Here is a 22,776-nt window from a genome sequence, read left to right as displayed (position 1 = left end):
GAGTTCTTCACCAAAATTTAAAATCCTATTTGTGATGCAAACAGTAACGCTGCATATCAGCCTGACGCAACATCCCAAGATAAAAACATAGTGGTGGCAGCATGAGGGTGTGGGGATGCTTCTTCGACCTCGAGGAGAGGGAAATGATCAGTTGATGAGACAAATTGTGAAGTTAAATAGGTGAATCCTGTATTTATTTCACACTGTCTGTCAAATAAATGTTTTTTTATATTCAGTGATTTATTTGTTTTGTGTCTGTCACTCAACACTCAACAAAGATCCAGTAAGACAGCAATAAATTGTTTCAGAATTTAACCTTTGGCTATAATAGTAATTAGGGAAGCCCAGAAAGTGTCAGTGAAAACAGTCTTCATACCGGAAATTGAAATTTGTGTGTGCACATGATCTGTTATCATACTGTCAGGGTATGGCTGTAATAATTTGAGAACATTAATTACTGTAGATTATGGCCTATCTGAAATTATAAACCCTTAATGTGATTTTATGGAACAATTATTTTCTATTAAGCAAACCAGATAAATCAGAAAGATAAACACAAGCTTCCTCACTGCCTCAAAACTGATGCCTTATCAACCTCAACTACTACTTCTTGTTGTCATTATGGTTATTATCAGTGGTAGTGATGTTATCATTAATTTTTCATGTGTCACAAGAACTCGTGCTGCTGCAGTTGCTTTCTGAACATCCTGTACAGAAAGCCATGTTCCCTCTGAGATAAGACTATGTTCTTGCTTTATGATGCTCTGGCTTCTGATAGGCTAAGCATGTTATCATGATGATGTCAGCAGTTCAGTAAACGCACAGCTGTGCAGTGTGTCCTCTCACAGCGCTTTGCTTCTGTCAAGACTGTGTGTGTTTTCAGTTTCACCAAAGCCAGAGAAATATTAGAGTTTGGTCCTAAAAAAAATAAAATAAAAAAAAAAGCAAAAAGCAAACTGGTACTGTAAACAGGAAGTATCCACCGGACTGTGTGAAAGGTGTGTGTTTGCTGTTCAGTGTTACACATGTGGTCATTGTTCCCTATGAAAGGCCCGGTGCCTCTGAGTTCACAACCTGCTGATTGTTCTGACCTCTGATTGGATGTTTCCATGCTCACTTGTGGTTTTGTTCATTTTCAGTGAGAGGGGTCACTGAGGTCAGCAAAAGGTCGCTGCATTATCTGACCTCTGAAATTAAATGTGTGGCGTTCTACTGGATCCTTAACCAGCAGTTTGTGTGTTTGTCACTTTGTGGCTCCCGAATGATCTGTGCGCTCTGATTGGTTGATGTTGTTCAGCTTGTGGCCCATCTTCTGCAGTAAACACCCAGTGAGAAATTATTCCACATTATTCTGACAATAAGTAAGGATTGGTGAATTTTAGCCCACAAAGAGATTTGTATCTCTTTGTGCTGAAAATATGAAAACGTAAAAGATTTTCATAGGTTGAACAAATTAAGTTGGAAACATGAGTCACTGAAACTAATTGTCCAAAGATGTAAGTTAAAAATGATATTCCCCTAGCTAACATGTCAAAGGTTAGTGGATCGGTGAAAACACTGCACTGGAATAATGTGAGTCATTTTCCAAAGTCTGAAGAAAAACCTTTAGAAAATTTCAGACATGTTGTTCAAAAGTACTTTAAAGATTTCAAGAAAGTCAGGCTCATTGTGAATAGGTACGCTTAAACAACAGCCACCATGTGTGTTTACAGTTTGACCAATTACATAGTTTAGCTTCTCAGCAACAAGCTAGTTCAAAGTACTTTACATCGAAAAATCACAAACACACAAAGTGAATAATTGAAACAATACATTTTGTCAAATGTCATGGTTGCACATCAAAATGTCGATTAATGTTTCATTTATAATGTTTCAAAATCAACTCTAAGCAGGTGGGTTTTTAGTCTGGATTTAAAGGAACTCAGTGTTCCGGCTGCTTTACAATTTTCTGGAGGTTTGGTCCAGATTTAAATTCCTGCTTTCCAGGAAACTTTTAAGAATGTAATTAGGAGCTCGCAGATCCATAAAGTTAATGTTTGAGTTGTTAACATAATAAATGATTACCATAGAACCCTGAGGAAACTTTCTGGACTTTCTGTTCCTTGTTAAGTGAGTTATCGCATCGTGTGATAAAGAAAGTTTAGATCAGGGTGTCCAAAGTGCTTCTTGCTGGACATTTGTAGGTCTGTTCGGTCCACCGTAATTCAAGAATGGTGCAACTTTGGCCCCACATGAGGGGTTGGGGGGGATATGTAGGTGTTATTCATGTGAGAAGTCATGTCAACAGGAGTCTGTCAGTGAATGTGATCTTCCATACTGGATAAGATAAAGGCAGAAATTCTAAACTTTTATCTGTTCTTAGTTTCTGTTTCTGTCTCAGGTTTGCCATTCTACTTTAAATCAGCTCCACTCCACATGGCTCCACTGATCTGGTTTAGATTCAGTTCGATTCAGTTTCCTGTGCCTCTTGTTCGCTCCAGGTTCGTACGGCCTGACTGAGGGTGACCTGGACAAGGTGTTCCGGCTCCCCGCCAGCACTTTCATTGGCGGCAATGACAACGCTCTCCCACTCAGAGAGATCATTCGCCGCCTTGAGGTAGAGCTCTGATTAGTGCACACACACATTAAAACAGCTTCAAAACGTCTGTGTCAAAAACAACTTGGACATTTACTTGGAACACTTTTGTATTAATATAATTCTACTTTATAGGAATATTTACATACATTCCAATGACGTGCGGTCGCGACATGTATTGTTATTGATTTGTTGTTCAGCCCTATTTAAAAAAAAACCCATCAACAATCCTGTAGTATCATCCACCATTTATCTATAGCCCAGCTCTGTCTCAAACCAATACATGTTCATGTCTGTTTTCTAGATGGCCTACTGTCAGCATATCGGGGTGGAGTTCATGTTCATAAATGACGTAGAGCAGTGCCAGTGGATCAGGCAAAAGTTCGAAACTCCAGGAATTATGCAGTTTTCCTCGGAAGAGAAGAGGACTCTGCTGGGCAGGATGATCCGCTCCACCAGGTCAGTCTGTGGGTTCTACACGCTCTGAGTCCAGAGGTAATGAAGCCAGAGTTCTGTGAAGCGTCACAGTGGTCACAACTTTTGGCAGGTTCGAGGAGTTCCTTCAGAGGAAGTGGTCTTCAGAGAAACGCTTCGGCTTGGAAGGCTGCGAATCGCTCATCCCGGCCCTGAAGACCATCATCGACCGGTCCAGTCAGTGCGGAGTGGAGAGCGTGGTCCTGGGAATGCCTCACAGGTACAGACAGACACACCTGGTGTCCTCTAACGCACACAAGGAGTCTTTTTATTCTCTTGCTGTTCACCAAGCTGAAGCCTGTAGAAGACATGTAATGCATTTTTCAAAGACTCTCAAAAAAAGTATGAACTTCTTCATGTTTTGCCATGAAACAACTGTAAATGCATTATGTGATGTGTGCATAATTTTGAAGTGGAAGAATGTTTTTAATTTTTTTTCTCTAAATGCAAATTTAATCTGCTCCAAAAACCGGTTTGTTCCTTAAAAAAATCCCCAACCATGAAAATGACACTCATGTCCACAGATTCTTCACTTAAATATCGCTAGAGGCACCTTATGACGTTTCTAAATGGTTTGTAGATGGTTTGTAAAGTATAATGTTTTCTTTTAGTTTTTGTAAAGTTGCAAATCCAGCAAAAACACTTCCTACAAAGTGGTGACCCATAGTGACTGAATGCAAATGTGCTCCACATTTTAACATTTTTTTTTGTGGAAAACATCTTTAAAACTGTACAGCATTTCCCTTCCCTGCCGTCACTGTATGTACTTTTTATTGGTCTTTCACCAAAACAAAAAGAAAAAAGTAAATAAAAAAGATGAAAGACACTGAAGTTTGTAGTTGCAACATGACAAAATGTGAAATGTTTCAAAAAATCTGGATACTTTGCTGGGAGGCAAAAGTAAAGTAAAAGTTGCTTGCCCCCCCCCCATGATTCTCTTCAGAGGGAGGCTGAACGTTCTGGCCAACGTCATCCGGAAAGACCTGGACCAAATCTTCTGTCAGTTCGATTCCAAGCTGGAAGCAGCTGATGAGGTTTGTACAACAAAGCCACTCAGACGTCTGTCTAAACGTTAATAAAACTGACTCCAACTAATTACATGCTTTTAATTTTTGGAGCGCAATATTAAAAAAATAAATAAAATGATTTCTTCTAAATATCACAGATTTAACACAAAAATGTGTCATTATGGAACCATGGAAAATACCATTTTATACTTATTTTTCTATTGCAAGGAGGCCAGAAGCATCAGGAATATCTGGTTCTTCTGGTTTAGAGTAAGACATCAACCCAGTTAGCTTCCCCCATACTGTAGTACTTTCAAATCAACTTGTTATTGAAATAAATACATGTAAAAGCGTCTTAGCACAAGGTCAAATTTAATAAGAAGAAATGCTTCCTCCAAATTGGAAAACCAGACGAAGTCATCACTTAGACTTATGGATCACTGTGGCTTAAACACATGAGCTGTAACCGTTTACCGTCTGTGTTTAGGGCTCAGGAGATGTGAAATATCATTTAGGCATGTATCACAGGAGGAGGAACCGAGTCAGTGACAGGTACATCACCCTGTCGCTCGTGGCCAACCCGTCCCACCTGGAGGCCGTGGACCCAGTGGTGCAGGGGAAGACCAAAGCTGAGCAGTTTTACTCTGGAGACACAGAGGGGAAGAGGGTGAGCGGCCTAACGAGTTCATAAAAAGACAATCTCATGAACTGTCTTTTTAGGACAGTTAATGAAAAGGACTGTCTTTAGGTTTTGAATTTGGAAACTGTTCCAGGTGATGTCTATTCTGCTCCATGGCGATGCTGCGTTCGCAGGCCAGGGCATCGTGTACGAGACGTTCCACCTTTCGGACCTGCCGTCCTACACCACCCATGGCACCATCCATGTGGTGGTCAACAACCAGGTATTCACTTGTGAACCCTGAAGGAGTTAAAGAAGGTTATTCACCAGAAGGCTTTTATCCGGTTTAAGATGGACGGCTCAGTCTGATAAATCAAATGCCTTGAAATCCTCGTGTTCTCTGTTACTTACCTAAACCCAGAAAATCTCAGTATTGGTTTTTTTGTAACTGTATCAACATGGAGTGTAATTCAGAACTAGGTGTCATTCTGAGAAGTGCTGCTAGAATAGGAGTACATGTTGTATTTGATCGATGCAAACTCCTCAAAACAACCAAAGGTTTGACTTCACAGAGGAAACTGACCCGCTTAATCATGACAGTTTGTTTTCTGAGGAAGACTCATTCATTACAAAGGGCTTTTTAGAACCAAAAATCCTCAAAGTCTGCAGAACATCTGCACATTAAGTTACATTACGTTAGATTAACAGACTATATAACACAACGTTTAAAGTAAATTATTTATGAAGCAGGACAAATGTAACAGGGTGAACATGGAATTCAAAATATAAAACTTATAATTTTTTATACTTTTCATTTGGTCAAAGAAGCTTAGTGTTACATCAGTAGTGAATAAGTGCATGTAAAATTATGCATCACTGTTATTTTGTCTACAACAGTAATCTTATAGGTTCTTCCTGTTTCTCTCCTTAGCAACTGCAGCTTACTTTTCTATTTTTCCTTATGTCTATTAAAACACAGCAAAAATAGTGACATATTTTTACTTTACTTACATCACTATTTTGATTTCTGTAATTATGCAGATTTTTTTTATTTATTTATGGCCAGGTTCTTGGTGTCTTATGCACTGTGCATGATGATTCTAATTGGACTGAAGAAATGTAATGAAACCTAATTAAGCCAGTAACATGAAACTATATTAGTTTATGTCGAGCTGTCGGCCAAGCAGAAACATGAAAACACCTGACAGCTTTCTCTGCTTCCTGCAGATTGGATTCACCACAGACCCCAGGATGGCTCGCTCATCTCCGTACCCAACAGACGTGGCCCGAGTCGTGAACGCGCCGATCTTCCACGTCAATGCAGACGACCCGGAGGCCGTGATGTTTGTGTGCAACGTAGCGGCAGAGTGGAGGAACACATTCCATAAAGACGTTGTTGTGGATCTGGTAAACATTTAAGCAAACATCTGCATGAGAAAAGCCGTTAACAAAACCTCTGTGACCTGAAAGTTCGAGTCAGAAGTGTTGCATACGCCATGGTAGAAATGAAGCTTGTGTATCTGTCAAATTTTATTGCTGGAAATATTAAAATGATAGATCCATAGATTATTGCACAATAACACAGAAATCATGAGAATTCACAGTCCTGTATCAGGACAGGGTTGTTATCTGGACTGTTTCTGCTGCAGGTTTCTTACAGACGTAACGGCCACAATGAGATGGATGAGCCGATGTTCACCCAGCCGCTGATGTACAAGCAGATAAAGAAGCAGAAAGGAGTCTTGCAGAAGTTTGTAGAGAAGCTCGTTGCTGAAGGAGTCGTCACAACACAACACTACGAGGTAACTCCACCAGCATGCCTTGTCGTTTTGAGGATGTGATTTCTATCCGTCCTAAACTTTGAAAAGGCTGAATTGAGTTTTTAGGTTTGAACTCCACATTTTTATTTATGAAACGGAAATGCAAACCTTTTTGACTCTTAGGAGGAAATAGCTCGATACGACAAAATCTGTGAAGACGCTTTTGCTCACTCCAAAGACGAGAAGATCCTCCACATCAAACACTGGCTGGACTCTGCCTGGCCAGGTAACTTGTTTCTAGGAATCATTTAAATGTTGATTTGTGTCTCTTTTTTTCACAGTAAAATGAATGGCCCTATTTTGTATGCATATTTAGTCTGCTAATGCATCTGAACTGAGAAAATTACTTTTTGTCTTTTCTCATATTTAATGATCGCTGAAACTTGCATGCTATGTGAGTGTCTTCAAGTAGTCAGATAATTAAATGTTAAAATGATCAGAAACCAAGTCGGACTCCACTGCTGATGGAATCGCCTCAAGCTTTCAGCATGCTGTGGTGAGTGGATCTTCCTCAGCGCCAACAGAGTATCTGCTTAGTGTAGCATGGGGTTAAGTAAGGCTAGCATCAGGTAGCTGTTGTGACATTTGAGTAGAACGTGTGTAAGTGTCAGGTTTTGTAGCAGTGGTGTGGTATTTATGATGTCTCTCAATTACAACACTTCACCACCAAGTTATTATTACTTTTTATGTCTTTTGTCCATAAAATCTTTAGGTTTTTTCACTCTGGATGGTCAACCTAAAACTATGAGCTGTCCTTCCACTGGTATTCAAGAAGATGAGCTCTGTCACATTGGAAACATCGCAGCCTCTGTCCCGGTGGAAGATTTCACGATACATGGAGGTATCCTCCATCACTCCATTAGGACTGTTAGAAAATGTTGTGAATTAGCCTTAATGAGCCTTCCTGTTTCTGCTTTTTGGATCACACCGCAGGCTTGAGTCGGATCCTGAAGGGACGCGCAAATATGGTGAGCCAACGAGTGTGTGACTGGGCCCTAGGAGAGTACATGGCCTTTGGCTCTCTGCTCAAAGAGGGCATCCACGTGCGTCTCAGCGGACAGGATGTAGAAAGGGGGACGTTCAGGTAACAGCAAAACAGCATGTTTAATGGTAAATACTGAGTGACATGGTTTATTTGCTCAACACAGTCGGCCCTAGCCTGGTAAAAACCAGCGTCTTGTTCTGCGCTTCACTTTGAGGCTCTGGACTCTCGGCTGTTAAGAAACGACTGCTTCCTGGAAGCGTGGACTCTTTAAATGTTACCCAATCGCTAACGTTTGGCCGTGACCTATGTCGTGAGATAGTTTGATGCTATGAAGCTTCCTGGAAATTAATGAGGCGTCTGTTAATGTTAATTCAATATTTGGCCAACACAAACGTCTTCGTTCAATTCCTCTGCTTCCATCGCTAAAACTACAGGCAGACTGCAACTCTGAGGCAGCGCAAAAAATCAATGTCACCGTTCACAATTCCTCCGTCTCTTCGCCGATTGTGGAAATCAGCAGAGGGAAGTCAAGTGAATGGGAGAAGCCCAGACTGATCTGTGAAGAGAGATTAAAATCAAGTGGAAGTAGACAAGAATGCAAAGGCCAGACTAACACAATACAGTATTATCCTCAGGGAAAACCAGAAAATGATGTTATTGGTAAATGTTAAATGTTTTACTGATGGTTGTTGATGAACTGCTCTGGTTGAAGGTAACTGGGTTTGATTTGTACAAAATATACACACTGATTAAATTTGTTGGCGGTGGATTTTGTTTTGGCCACACATTTTACATCACAATATATTCCTCTGATTAGATTACATCGTTTTATGTGAAAATCTGATTCTTTGACCAGCAATCAAATTCAGGACTTTATAAAATGCTAATCAATGAAAATATGCTAAGTACACACAGTGGCATACAGGACCGTAAAGATGCGAAAAGCTAATGGTTTTATATATTCTTTTAAAAAAAAAGTTGGATACAGATTCTCATTCTTCAACTTAAACATATTGTTTCATATCTTTGGCCACAATGTCCTGTTAAAAAAAACACACAAAAAATCAAATAGTTTTTACTCTTTTTCTCAGCCATCGACATCACGTTCTCCACGACCAGAACGTTGATAAGAAGACCTGCATCCCGATGAACTTCATCTCCCCTGAACAAGCTCCTTACACCGTGTGCAACAGCTCCCTGTCTGAGTACGGAGTCCTGGGTGAGTGGAAGAAGTAAGAAACTTATGAACTCCCATCCCATAAACTCATATCACACTAAACATGATTTTGGTGGCGTTTGTTTTCATCCCATCTGTGCAGGTTTTGAGCTCGGCTTCGCCATGGCCAGTCCCAAAGCTCTGGTTCTGTGGGAGGCCCAGTTCGGAGACTTCCACAACACGGCTCAGTGCATCATCGACCAGTTCATCAGCTCCGGACAGGCCAAGTGGGTCAGACAGAACGGCATAGTGCTGCTGCTCCCCCACGGCATGGAGGGCATGGTAGGAACAAACACACACCGCCTGAGAACATTCTGGGCTTTTCTGCTGCGCTGCGTTCTACTCTTTGTGTCTCTTCCCCACATCCAGGGTCCAGAACATTCATCCGCCCGTCCTGAGAGGTTCCTACAGATGTGCAATGACGACCCAGATGTTTTTCCTGTAAGTTTGTGTCCCTGTACAAGAACACTAAATTCTGGATATGTAAACATAATCTAATGTTTTAATTTGTTGTCAACTATTGTTGATCTGGCATCAACATTAGAGACTGTTGCTTTTTTTACAACGGTGAAATCAGGTTTTTATTATTTTTTTTAATTAGAAAGTCACAGGGGACTTTGCGGTGCATCAGCTTTATGACTGTAACTGGATCGTGGCCAACTGCTCCACTCCTGCAAACTACTTCCATGTCCTGCGCAGGCAGATCCTGCTGCCCTTCAGGAAGCCTGTGAGCGACTCCCACCATGAACCGCAGCTCAGAGTGAAAACCCACGCAGCTCCTAAAGCTCAACGTGTTCCTCTTCTCTCTGCTTTTCAAACAACAGCTCATCGTGTTCACCCCAAAGTCGCTGTTGCGCCACCCAGAGGCCAAATCGAGCTTTGACGACATGCTGCCTGGTAAGAACTGATTTTTAAAAAAATATCCAGGAAATGATGCCAATGAAATAAAGTCCAGGTTTTAGATTATGCTGTATTTTCTTCCACCAGGTACCCACTTCCAGCGCCTCATCCCGGATGAGGGGCCCGCAGGTGTCGGCCCCCAGAACGTGAGGAGGGTCGTTTTCTGCACTGGCAAGATTTACTACGACCTCATCAGAGAACGTGAGAGCAGAGGCCTGGAGGACGCCGTCGCCGTCGTCCGCATCGAGCAGGTGATTGGTTCTGCCTTCGCTTCACCCAACCCACTTCGTCTCCAGGCCTGGATCAATGCCACAGCAGATTTAAAGTCGTGTTTGTGCAATGTTTGCAGCTGTCGCCGTTCCCCTTCGACCTGGTGAAAGCCGAGGCTGATCGGTTCCAGAACGCCGATCTGGTTTGGTGTCAGGAGGAGCATAAGAACCAGGGTTACTACGACTACGTCAAGCCCCGCCTCCGGACGACAATAAACCGCACACGTCCCATCTGGTCAGTTTTACATAAGGTGACCTGGTGTGAAGCACTCCACACCAAACAAATGCAAGAATGGTAGAAGTAAAAAGAAGCAAGATGCAGTGCTTGGCAATAACATCAGGGGTATTTTTAACATAAAGTAGTGCATAGAAGAAAATGCATGGCTATCAATGTGTTAGTTTAACAAATAGTAATCTGAAAAGTGTGGCATGCGTTCATTTCCTTATTTCTTTTTTTCTAAGCCACTATGTAAAATGTAAGTCACACAATGAGGAAATAGCACACACGTCTCAGTGTGGATGCTGCTGCTCTGAGGATTGTTGGTGAACAAACAAAAAAGATGCAAAAAAGACTGATTCAAAATAGAATCGTAATTCCAAGTCCTGGGAATCTTGAATCCACTGAAAATGCTCAAAAGTCCATTTTAAAGTGCCGCTCCTGTTTGAGAGCATAACAACAATACAGAAAATATTTTACAGCACTTTCTCAGATACTCCCAAGATGCATTCCCAGTAAACTGCGCATTATTGCATCACGCAGTACTTTTGAAAGACTCCACATGGAAATCCAGAATGGTCAAAATTAGTCGTGGGCTTGTGATGTGATTCTTTGTAGTGGAACAGACTTCTTTCATAATCTCATAATTATGATTTCCATCCATTGTTAACGTAAGGATTTACTACTTCTGGTTTCTTCTGGCGCAGAATTCAGAATGTGTCACGTTGATGAGGTGAAAGACAGATCAAATGCGACATGACAATCCGATACGCATTTGAGTTAGAACCACTCACTGAAGTATCCTGGTGTCTTAAGAGCCGCATCGTTAGACATGTTGGACTGATCAAGTCAAGGTCGATGTAAAAAAAACAAACAAAAAAACCCCATATTTTCTGTTTTGATGTTAGTGCATGTGTGTTTGTGCAGGTACGCTGGCCGTGAGCCCGCTGCAGCTCCGGCTACCGGAAACAAACACACTCACCTGACGGAGCTTCAGCGTTTACTGGACGCAGCCTTCAATCCGGAAACTTCCCCAGGGAAACTGTAACGGCCCCAGAAACAGCACAGCACAGACCAGACTGCTGTCACCGTCACCATGAAGGCTGTGTGTTCACAGTGAGACACGATGCCAAAGGAAAACCACACAACCGCTGATTCATTCCTTTATTGTTTTTGGTGGAATATTTGCTGGCACACAGAATAACAATAATCAGTTAAAGAATATCTAACTATTAAAAGGATGGTTATGGGAAAATTTAAACCTCAGAAACTAAGAGACGTGAACAGCCAGATTGGTAACATGGTAAAAAATTATCATTTTTACCTCTCTGTCAGCACTGTTTGCCTCCCAACCTGCAAAAATATGAATGATTGTTTTATGAGAATTTGACTGAGAAAAATCAGATAGAAAAATGATACGGAATATTTTAAAAGTTTTAGAGATGCTGGTTGGACAGGAAGAACTGATTTATACTCAATAACTTAGAAAAATTGCCAACTAAGCTATTAATTAACATTTACATGTGATTTTAACATCAGAGAGGAAATTCTGCTGCTGTTTTGTTATAAATAAAAGCAGTCAAATCATTTTATTCAATTTTTATTTGAAAATGTTTTTGTTATTAATATCATCAAACGTTGATGGGAAGATCTGCTGCTGCTCCATGCGTACAGCTAATTGAGGTGAGGCTTTCTGGATAAAAATGCAACACTGAGAACGTTTGTTGTTTTTAAAAAACGTTTCATTAGAAGTTCAACAGCTGAATCTGCCTCTGAGGTACAAAGTCAAGCTTAGGAGCTGAAGACACTTCTGCAAATCTAACAGATCTGTGACATGCATAGATCACCGAGGCTTTTTTTTCTTCCCAGTCCAAAACATCCCTCTTTAATCACATTATAGCCTGTCTCGATGGAAACGTCACAGAATTGATGCAGATATGTCAGTAAACACACAACCTCTGAATTACAGCATGTATTTATTTTCATTTGGTGCTGCCTGTTTTAATGTTTTGAACAAAATAAAGGATTTCCATCAGTGCTGCTGAAAAAACAACTACATGTTTAATTATTTCACTGAGAAAGCCAAACTAACGTACTGTAAATGAAAGCTGTAGTGAAATCCAGACAGAGTGTAGAACTAGAGAAAACGCGTTAAAACGCACAAAAAAAAAAAAAAAAGATTCTAGTTCGGTTTATTCTGAAACTTCTCTAATCCAGAAACATCTGGATAAGATGAGGTAAGATAACACTACAGAACATTCACTTTTTAACACAAATAGAACTAAAAACTAAGCTCCCTGTATCAGGAGCAAACATTCAGTGATGGGATGTTTGGTCATTCAGGCTCTGGCAGCTTCTCAGAACAGTGAATGTCATTTGATTGATCAATTGCTTTAGACGTCCTGATGCGTTACCGTTTGTTCTCAATCACAGTGTCAAAATGTGCAAAAAAAGCCTATTTCAGAAGTATTGTTTTCTTCATTATAAACTAATTTCTTCAGTTTGATACTTCAGAGCTGACTCTGGGTTTTTTTCAGATAGTCAAACAAACCCTCGTGGAAATGGGGTTTGTTACGTAGATCACAGTACTTGCCCAGATGTCTGTACAGCTGGCCTGAAAAGAAACAGAACATGAAGCAGATTAAAAAGAGATTAGTTCTGCCAGTACTGGTTACTTTACTGCTCTTAATGTAGATAGTAAAATGTGTAAAGACACAGCTCAACATTTACATAAAAAAATAAAGCTGCTTATGGATGATTCAATTGTGAATCTGACTATTCTCTAATTTTACAGTGACCCAAACTACTTGCATAATTGGTTTGCATTGCTGTACTACTGACCAGAATAACAGAGTAAAAATGGTCCCAATTTAAATCAGGACTATTTTAGATAGAAAGAAATTATATTTCTACATGACAAGTAATTTACTGAAAGGTGTGCAAGAGAAGAGCAACCTTGACACGAACACCACTGATTCTGAGAGGCAGTAACATTTTTCTAAAGGTTTGTTTAAAAACAATTTTTAATTATTTTCTTCAGCAAAGAAGTTTGTCTCTTACATGAATCTTTCCTGACACTACACTAAACATCTAACTTTTTCTTGTACATACTGTTCAACTTTTTGCATGTTTCTACTGTCACTCTGCTAACAGAACATCAGGAGAAAAAAAAACTGGTAAAACTAAGATTAATTTAAAATAAATCTGCCAATATGAATAATTTTCATCTTAACTGTGTCAGTGTAAAACCTTCCTGTTTTTTGAAACTGATGACCTATTATTTAAGAAGCTTTTCAGAAAAATAAAACTCACCAACGATAAAGAATTTCAGATTATTATAGTATCTTTTTTCAGGAAATAAAAGGATTACTTTTGTGAAGATTTCATATCAAGTCTGAGTCATCAATTTTTTATTTGTATGTTTGTCCACCAGAGGGCGGTGTTGTTCCCAATTCATTTTCTGTAATGAGACAGCGGCTGAAGTGATTAGCGTGGTTTGCTACTGAAGTTTTGTTGATTTTTTAATGATTAAAATATAATATTACCATTTCAAGCTTAACTAGTTTCTTTTTTTTAAGGTTTTATTGGCTCAGTGGCCTTTATTTGTTAGTGAATTGACAGTAATGTGGCTAATGAGATAAGAGGAAAGACATGTGGCAAAGGTCACCAGCCTGGAATTGAACCTACAACTTTGGCCTCCTTATGTGGGTTGTGCTTAACCCCTGCGCCACAACAGTACCCAATATATTTGCTGTCCTTACGGTGAGCTTTGGGAAGCTGACATTTTTCATAGAGACAAATGTTTACAGGTCATCTGAAGGGCCAGCCATTCTTTTTTGTTAATTATTCCAGTTTTCAACTGATGTCTTCCCAATGTATTTTTTGTTTTTAAGTTGCCCTATTATTTGTCATTAAGATAAGCTGGGACTTCTGTTTTTCAATAAACTTAACAGTTTTTTTTTTTACTTGTTGTCTCTAACACACCATTCATAGTCACTACAGCTTCAACTCAGCTCCTCACCAACTGTCATATTCTTTGTGACCAGCAGGTGGTACGTCTGCTGCAGCCTTCTGCACAGATCGTGGTCTCCAAACGTGAAGAAGCCCAAACCCCGCCGGGCCCTTGCTGCTGCCATCAGCTGGATCACAGCTGCAAACCAACACAGCACATCACTCAGTCACTCTGTCAGATGAAGAGCAGCCAAATACAGAAAACATTTGCCTGTTTTAGTGCTGTATTTAACAGTAATAATAATAATAATAATAATAATACAGACCCAACATTAGAGTAACAGAGTTTACCTTTGAGTTCTGGGTCTCCATTGAAGGCTCCACAGCCCCACTTTCCTGTGGCGATGTCTGGCTCTTCATGACCATGGTGACCTTTGAACCCACAGTAGGCCTTGGAAAACACACAGATGCAAAAAAAAAAAAAAAAAAAAAAAAAACTTGAAATGTATGTACATTTAACTAATATGGCAAAGTCCATTTGATCAGGCATGAGCAAAGTTGGACCAGCGGGACAAACACCTGAAACACACTTTGCATCACGCAATCAGAGCCTCCTCTGCATGCAGTCGAACGAATCTAAATTCATTTTTATCAATAATATCTGTTAGGACTGAAGGAAACTCCATCTGTTTTCTTTTCATTAAAGATCAGAGAATTCATGTCCATGATGTTCTCAAGGTTCTTTAAGAGGTTAAAGTGAGCATGGCTGGAAAAGGGGGAAATAAATCTGATGCCATGATCAACTCTAAAACGAGAAGATATAATGACAAAAGGAGAGGACTGAGAATTCAACCTTGAGGAACCCCTGAGGAAAAAGATGCGGAAGAACGAACACAGAAAAGGTTTACCCAACCAGCGAAGCATGTATCCGCAACCCAAAGCTCCAAACCAGATATTAAGAGTAATGTGATCAAACACAGTGATCTCACCTTGTTCAGTTCCCGTTTAACTTTCTCCATGTTGTACTGATCCATGGGATGTTTGAAGTGACAGGCATCGATGGCCAGAATCTGCCGCTTCAGCCGACGCCACTCGTCTCTGCAGAGATAGTTCAAAGAAATCAGAAAACCAGTACAAACTGAAAACATTCTACTTCTTCTTTTTTTTTTAAACACCTCACACCTTTCAAGGTGATCATCATAAGGACCCAACCACTGAAAACTGTCACTGAAACCAGAGTAACAGCTGAACTGCTGCGTACCTGAGGAACAGAAGGCAAAAACACAGAGGCAACGTGTGAGATGTGACACAGCAACGGCCTGATCAGACGTCTTGAAATATAGGTTTTATTTATTTATTTTTTCCCAGATTTTAAATATAATTTTAAATAGCTGAAAGGTGGCAAAAAACCTTGATTTATATTGTTGCAAAATTTCTCAAAATAAACTTGACCGTAAATATTCAGCATTCATCCTGGACTGTGATGTCATCATATCATTTTTATTAGTTGTTGATTTTAATTTTTTATATATTGCCATTTAATACCAAACCTTATCAGCCAAGATATTCATAAAACAATAAATGAGACTGAAAACTATTTGGCTACTGTCTCCTGATTAACCCTGTGGCGCCTCGACTTGGTCATTTCAATCTGAATTAATCACTTTATTATTCATAGTCAAACCTAAACCTATAGCTGCACAACACACAACTAGTCTGAGGTGTTTCATTTCTACCTGTAATGATGACACACTCGTCCTTGTCAAGTTTCTCTGTGAAGAGACGAGCTACGATTAGCTCCGGGTTCATGAGGAACAAGATCTCTTCCTGAACCAGGCCGGAGTCCAGGACACCCCCGCCTATCCTGCTGGCAGCGAAGTCCACCTGCACACACACACACACACGCACACACACACGCATGCACGCACGCACGCACGCACGCACGCACACACACACACACACACACACACACTCCAGTCAAGCCTCAGCTGAAACAGCTGTGGATCCTCTCAGCTGCAGGCCCTTTCTCACCTGAAGCAAATGTGCACCTTCGACCTCGATCCGACCCTCTGATGTGACATGCAGCTTGTGCAGGGTGTGTCTGCAACTGCAAGCAAACACAACAGTGTGGATCAGCCTGAGCTGATCGGGTCGAAAGGTTTGGTTGCATGTTTCTAAAGTGTAACAGAAACAGAAACAATATGGCTGCTTCAATACCTTCTTCTTCTGGTCATTCTCATTAAAGGGGCAGTGCTGTGTGTTTTTGTTATACAAATTATAAAAATGCTGCAAATATGGCTTCAAAGACATTTGACTTTGTAATCTGAGGTATGTTTGTGACGAGTTACTAACATGGCATTCTGTAACGCTCAAAAGAGTAACTTTTGCATAACACTGCCCCTTTAATAGAAGTGGAGTTCTACAAAACACATGAACTGAATCTGAATACAACACAAATCATAAGATGTGTCCACCAGCAGCTGGATCTGGCTTAAATTATTAATGTTATTGTTACATTTAGCATTTTTGGCCCATAAATCTTCATCAGTGCGAACAAAGCAGTTCATTCTGGAAGAACAGATACGCAGGTCACTTATATACCAAATCACAACTTATGTCCTGTTGACAAGATGAACAGCAGTGGAAAGAATTGAGCAAAAGAGACGAATATGACGACACAGAGTCATCAGTGGTAGATTTCCAGAAATTACGAACTATCAAAGCTAAGTACTGACTTATAACTTATGTTTTGTTGTTGTTGTTGGTTTTTTTTTTACAAAATCTTTTCAATCAATGCTACCAAAAGTAATGGAGTGTGTAACAGCGTCATCGCTGTGAGAATGTTTTCATTTTTTTGTATTAATTCAAATTGGACATTACTTCTCCCAGGTCGGAGCTTCTGCGTCGCTGAGCCACCGCCTCTCGAACGTCACCAGGCCTTCCGGCTTGGATTCTGAAGAGAAATCAGCAGATCGTCACAAGCGTCCAGCGACGTCCGTGTCCCGCGAACGCACGCCCGGGTTCTGCACTCACTCTCGTCTGTCATCACGTTGAAGTAGTGCATGATGGCCTTGAACTTCTCGTTCTTCCGCACCGACCAACTTCCGAATAATCTGAGCAGAATCAGAAGAATCAGTCGGGACATTAAATAAAGACGGGGCAGCGGGCGACGCTGCGTCTGCTGACCTGTTGAAGTTTATGAAGGGGTAGTTGTGGTATTCTGATTTGGGGTTTGTGGTGTTGCGGTGAGGGAAGGTGCAGTAGAAGGCGTTGGCCAGGAGACAGGAAATCTGACCCTGGGACAAAGTGATGGAGGCTGGTTGGTGGCGCTGCAGCAGAGGGATGGCCTGGACACACAGACACAAACTGTTGGACAACGACCTTAAACATACGATGAATGTTGCTGTACTTTTTCTTTTCCACACAAGCGAACGCCATGGTGGGTCTGGCTGCCTTACAGCGTCGCAGCAGACAAAAATGCAGCTGGACGGTAAACTGCTGCGCCGCATATTGACTCATGCTTGTACAGTTGTTCATTGGCTTTATGGTCTTTTGTGTTTTATGTACAAGCAGTAATACGTCTCTCTTCACTTTTACCTTTATATCTATTGTTCGGTTCTCACCAAATGCCACATTTTTTTCCTTCTCCGATTACGGTTTAGTTTTACTGCATAGCAACGTAGCAACAAAAGAGCAATTTGAAGACAGATCCAGTTAACTTAGCCTGACATTAACCTTGCTGGACCCGAACTGAAGCGACAAAATTGACCATTAACTCAATTAACTAATCCTCCAGGCTTGATTTCACCCTTGCTATATAAAAATGATTCCGAGTCCAGTCTAAAGATTGGACTTAAAAGTATGAGTCCAATCCAGTCTGTGTTTTTGTGAGTTCAGTCCAATTTCAGCCTAAGCCTCTGACTCTTCACTGTCTGTTCTGTGCACTTGGTACCTTCTTGACTTCCTGAGGCAGCTTCAAGGCCAGAGCAGCGATCTTCGGAAACAGCTTCTCGTAGAGGTGTTCCATGTCATTCTAGAAGGAAAGCATGAGACATTTCTCACTGCCTGTGGCTTTAATCAGTCATAAAACTCATCATGTCACTTTAAGAGGTGACCACTGACCTTCATGTATCCTTGAAGTGCATCAAAAGACCACATGCGTTCATACTTGGGGTTGTATCTGAGGATGGCTTTCTGATGGGAGACAAGCAACCAGAGTCAAACATCAGGGAATTAGTACGATCATAGCATTAATAATGACTAATCAATCAGTGGAAAAACTGTCAACTAATCCATCCATCCAGGCGAATGTGTGTTTCTGCATCCAAGATAGAAACACACATTGTTGTCTGTAAACACGTTTTACCCAAAAGTCCTCAGGTGGCAGTTCGAGCCTCACCTGGACCAAATTCACTTCAGGGAAATCTTCATTATTTCAGGAAATAAAACTATAAAATAGGAAATTAATTATATGTAAATTATTTCTAGTATCTTTCTAACATTGAATTGAAAAAGGTTGAGCGCTTGTATGAAAAATCTGTAGAATGTGTCAATTTGTTTTTATCTGATCAATGGATTAATCATCAGAATTAATCGATTGCTAAAGCAGTCCTTGGTTTCGTCCCCAGTTCAACCATACCTCCACCTCTTCGGCTTTTGCTGTTTTCTTCCTGGCCAGAGCACGCAGCTGCTCGGAGATCAGGCTCCACCTCGACACCGGGCCCGATTGGCTCTGCAACGTCATTTACATTTTACATTTTTAACATAGAAAAACATCTGATTTATGTCACCAAAAGTTGCGAGATTTGAGGACAAAATATTTCCAGTCCTGCTCTTCTTCTTTCTTATTTGAAGACACAACAAATTGTGGTCACAAGAACAGTTCAAGGAAGCTGCAGGGTTATGTGTGGTGGTTAGGAGCAGTCAGTATCTTGCCTGTGGTAAAAATTAGTCAGAGCTATTTCAGTTTGGAGAATCAGGGAAAAGTTCTCATTTGAGAGCCAAGCTAACATACAAGTTGATTTCTGCCGCTTTAAACTCCTACAAGTCAAACTTTTTCAAGAGCACAAGATGCTGGTAACACAACTAGAGTCAGGTGAAGGTTGTTTTGTGAATGACAAAGTGAGTAAATGAAACAAGTGCAAAATGGGTCCCGTCCATTTGAGGTCTTGATACAGACATAAACATGAAGGTGTTTTTTCATTAAAGTTAACTTTAATCAGAACCTTCACCGTTTATTTTCAGGAACTGCTAGAAACTATCAGATTCCCCCCCGGGAAGCAAATATTCCTTATTTGGAGGAGACGTTCATCTGCAGCAGAGCAAAACATCTCTTAACCGCTTCACAGCAGGTCATAAAACATTACCTTTACTCTGAAACACTGGAAGCACAAGGTCCAGATGACCTTATGACACCACCTAAATGTCACTTCATCAATTCTTCACCTTGAATCTAAGGGGACCAATCTGTGTGTCTGGTTTTGTTGAGAAGCTCGATGTTGAACACGGCATCTTAACAAAGCTGCTGTGCCACAGGTCTCTCCCGTCCTGAGGAACAATCGCCTCGACTCTGAAGGAATTCACCTGAAAAGCAAACAGAGCAGAAATGACTTTGTCTGAAACATGGTTTTATTATTACGCTATCAAAGGATACTTTTGATAAGTGCTTTTAGATGGCTTAACTAATGATCGAGATGTCATGTACAGTGGATCTTCGCTACTTCACAGTTCATTATTCTGGAATTTCTCTGGGAAACATAACTCCAAATTAGTATTAAAACAGTTTAGACTACATTATCGCATATTAAGGTATGTCTGGTATTTGAACTATCAAAATTTAAGCTATTCCCAGTCAGTTATGGTGACGAACCCAAAATCACTACATTTGTGAGCAAAAAATGTAATTAAAATTTTTTTTTAATTTTATTTTGGATTGAAATGATACATCAAATTAATCACGGTGAATCGATTACTAAAGTAATCGCCAATTAATTTAGTAATCATTAACTGGAGTAGACAGACCCAATAAAAGGCTAACTGATGAAAGAACACATTCAAAGCAGTAATTCAGCCAAAACTACATGAGACAAAAATTTTGCATTTATGATAAATGCTCAATTTGCAGGATTTGTTAATATGTCATACCCAGAATTCCTGAAGCAGCAAGCTGTGGTTTTACCTTCACTTTGATCAAAGACAAAAATCTCTTAACAAGCAGCTTTTGCCATCCAATTATTAATTGGTTAATCTAAAAATGTATCATTATCATTCTTGCATTTTTGGCAGTATTTTTTTCTCATTAAAAAAAATTATTATGTTTAGTTATTAGCATTTTATTAATGTATTTCTAATATTGCATAAAAAAAAGGCCTGGATGAAAAATCTGCAGAATGTACCAACGTTTTTCCATTGTTGGTACATTCTGTCAAATATTTTTTCTTTTTTTTCCAACAGGTGGTGTCTGTAAATGAAGACGTCCTACTTGTTCAGAACAAAAGAGACAGAGAGGAAGGTGGAAACAACTCACATCTATGAGGACGGTGTGAGTCTTTGAGAAGTTCAGTTTTCCCAGTTTGATGTCACACTGTGGAAGCGTCTTCAGTTCATCCAGCCGGCAGCACGACAAGCCGACTCCACTGCACTCCTCGCCACACGGCGTCCCCACAGGCATGTGTTTGGCTGCCTCAATTCCATCCTCATTGCAACTGCTTCCATCGGGTTTGCTCGCTTTTCCTCCATCCTCATTGTAGCTATCTGCATGGTGTTTGCTCGCTTTACCTCCATCCTCATTGTAGCTATCTGCATGGTGTTTGCTCGCTTTATCTCCATCCTCATGTAGCTATCTGCATGGTGTTTGCTCACTTTACCTCCATCCTCATTGTAGCTATCTGCATGGTGTTTGCTCACTTTATCTCCATCCTCGTTGTAGCTGTCTACGTGGTGTTTTCTTGCTTTACCTCCATCCTCATTGTAGCTGTCTGCATGGTGTTTGCTCGCTTTACCTCCATCCTCATTGCAGCTGTCTGCATGGTGTTTGCTCGCTTTACCTCCATCCTCATTGTAGCTGTCTGCATGGTGTTTGCTCGCTTTACCTCCATCCTCATTGCAGCTGTCTACATGGTGTTTGCTTGCCTTTTTTGCGTCCTCGTTGCAGCTGTCTCCATCGCGTTTGCTTGCCTTACTATGTCCAGATGTGGATGGATTAGAGGAGCTGGCCTGTAGTGAGCCATCCTTGCCATCCTTACCATTCTGCTGGTTTTCACTTTTGGGCTTCTCCTTTTCAATGTGCAGAGGATCAAACATTTGCATGGCTTCTCTGACCCTGGAGCTGTCATTGCGATGTTTGTTCTTTTCCATGTCTGCAGGAAACAAGAGAAGGTGACCAGGATGAGTGGCAGTCTGAGTTTTATGTTCTCTGTTTTCAGCTTGGTAAATTCAAAGATATTCCCAGTCAGAAACCAACATGTACTAATAATAGCAATAAGATGCTTATTTTTGACCACATATAATATATTAGCATGATTGTGGCCACAGTTTCAGTGCATAAAATATGAAGTTTTCAGTCTAGAAACAGGAAGGAAGACATTCAGTTCTACATTGTTTCTTGATCTGAGGTCTGTTTTCTGTATTTTGTTGCGACAAAAACTTTAGGATCGGTGTTACCTTCACCGATCCTGTTTTTAACTGACAAACAAATCTCTTTGTAATAAATCTTTTTATTGAAAAAGATCAACAAAATCTTTTTCAGACATTTATCTACTAATCTGCCACGTGATTAATATCAATAAATAAGACATTTAATAGAATATCCATTATTCAATATTTATAGAATATTCTGAATCAGAATCAACAAGTGTGAGCAAACGAGTACATTTATTCCATTTTGAGTCCCGGGAATGTAGGTTATACATTTGGGGTTTCTGTAGAAAATAATCTTGTAATTCGTCTTCCATAAATAGTGAATAGCTTTGTGAAGTATAAGCATAAACCCCACACCAACAACAGAACAAACCAAATAAATAAATAAATAAATAAAATCTAACAAAAACTCAAAAACTGAAGGAGAGAGGATCTTAAGTACTGAGGGAGATGTGGAAGTGAAGCAGGAATCAGAAGAGCTAATTACAGGTGAGTGGGGGCAGCCAGAGAGGAGGAAATGGGGGACTGGGAAAAGGAGCACTATGGCAGGAAAAACCATAAAACTTATGGAAAACAATCAAAGGAACTAAAAGCTAAATAAATAACAAAAGCTAAGGGATTGTACAAAAAAAAACTAAATAATTAAAACATATTAAGAAACACAAAAGGAGATACAAAAGAACCAAATCTAGGCGATAAACTAAAACTAGAAATAAAGTAAACAAGAAAGAAATTTCCCCAAGTAGCAATAAAGAAACTGAAAGTCTGAACACACGACAGAAAACATTCAGCAGCACGAAGCTCAAGCATCTCAATCATTCAGGAGGTGAAGGGATAAAACAGTCCAGTGTACTTTGACCTCTTTAGCTTCATGTTGGAGGTTCTTCCGAACCCAACCCTGAACCCTGACCTCCACCAAAACTCCCAGAGACAGGCGCGCGCCCTCACGCAGTCGTCGGTAATACATTTAATTTGGCAAAACGTTTTGAAATAAAACTCACCTTCAGTCGAAGACCGCGCTGGGTTCATTTGAACGTCGTGTAGTTCTGTCTGACGGTTGTTGTCCTCGACGTGACTGGAGGGATTCGGTTCAGTTCGCTTCAGA

General features: G+C 40.4%; 2 protein-coding genes across 3 annotated transcripts in view; one reads left to right on the top strand and one right to left on the bottom strand.

Moving 5' to 3' along the window:
- The window catches only part of ogdhb (oxoglutarate dehydrogenase b), a 17,834-nt gene extending 5,520 nt beyond the window's left edge, over positions 1–12,314 (top strand). The window contains exons 5-23 of one of the 2 annotated variants that reach the window (XM_055060646.1): positions 2,481–2,596; positions 2,880–3,034; positions 3,123–3,269; positions 3,993–4,083; positions 4,544–4,723; positions 4,830–4,958; positions 5,903–6,082; positions 6,325–6,477; positions 6,619–6,721; positions 7,208–7,336; positions 7,429–7,579; positions 8,572–8,699; positions 8,800–8,978; positions 9,066–9,137; positions 9,298–9,423; positions 9,521–9,593; positions 9,684–9,847; positions 9,946–10,100; positions 11,010–12,314. In XM_055060646.1, coding sequence (XP_054916621.1) covers positions 2,481–2,596; positions 2,880–3,034; positions 3,123–3,269; positions 3,993–4,083; positions 4,544–4,723; positions 4,830–4,958; positions 5,903–6,082; positions 6,325–6,477; positions 6,619–6,721; positions 7,208–7,336; positions 7,429–7,579; positions 8,572–8,699; positions 8,800–8,978; positions 9,066–9,137; positions 9,298–9,423; positions 9,521–9,593; positions 9,684–9,847; positions 9,946–10,100; positions 11,010–11,130 — 2,552 coding nt within the window. In that variant the 3' untranslated portion in view covers positions 11,131–12,314. Of the gene's footprint in view, positions 1–2,480; positions 2,597–2,879; positions 3,035–3,122; positions 3,270–3,992; positions 4,084–4,543; positions 4,724–4,829; positions 4,959–5,902; positions 6,083–6,324; positions 6,478–6,618; positions 6,722–7,207; positions 7,337–7,428; positions 7,580–8,571; positions 8,700–8,799; positions 8,979–9,065; positions 9,138–9,297; positions 9,424–9,520; positions 9,594–9,683; positions 9,848–9,945; positions 10,101–11,009 lie in introns of those variants that run through there. The other variant, XM_055060647.1, reaches the window with a different exon arrangement.
- Positions 12,314–22,776, bottom strand: pargl (poly (ADP-ribose) glycohydrolase, like). The gene is made up of 17 exons (XM_055060648.1): positions 22,673–22,776; positions 20,900–21,391; positions 20,560–20,855; positions 19,479–19,616; positions 18,673–18,765; positions 18,156–18,227; positions 17,986–18,066; positions 17,220–17,380; positions 17,067–17,146; positions 16,914–16,986; positions 16,065–16,140; positions 15,770–15,917; positions 15,216–15,294; positions 15,023–15,131; positions 14,385–14,484; positions 14,104–14,232; positions 12,314–12,696 (listed from the first exon to the last, which is right to left on the bottom strand). Exons 1-17 carry the CDS (start codon positions 22,698–22,700, stop codon positions 12,593–12,595), a joined length of 2,259 nt encoding a protein of 752 aa, XP_054916623.1. The 5' UTR covers positions 22,701–22,776; the 3' UTR covers positions 12,314–12,592.

Source organism: Poeciliopsis prolifica, unplaced genomic scaffold (assembly GCF_027474105.1).
Source record: "Poeciliopsis prolifica strain line A6 unplaced genomic scaffold, Auburn_PproV2 SCAFFOLD061, whole genome shotgun sequence".
Taxonomy (NCBI): domain Eukaryota; kingdom Metazoa; phylum Chordata; class Actinopteri; order Cyprinodontiformes; family Poeciliidae; genus Poeciliopsis; species Poeciliopsis prolifica.
Note: the sequence above shows the minus strand (reverse complement) of the source record. Positions and strands in the feature narration are given on the sequence as shown.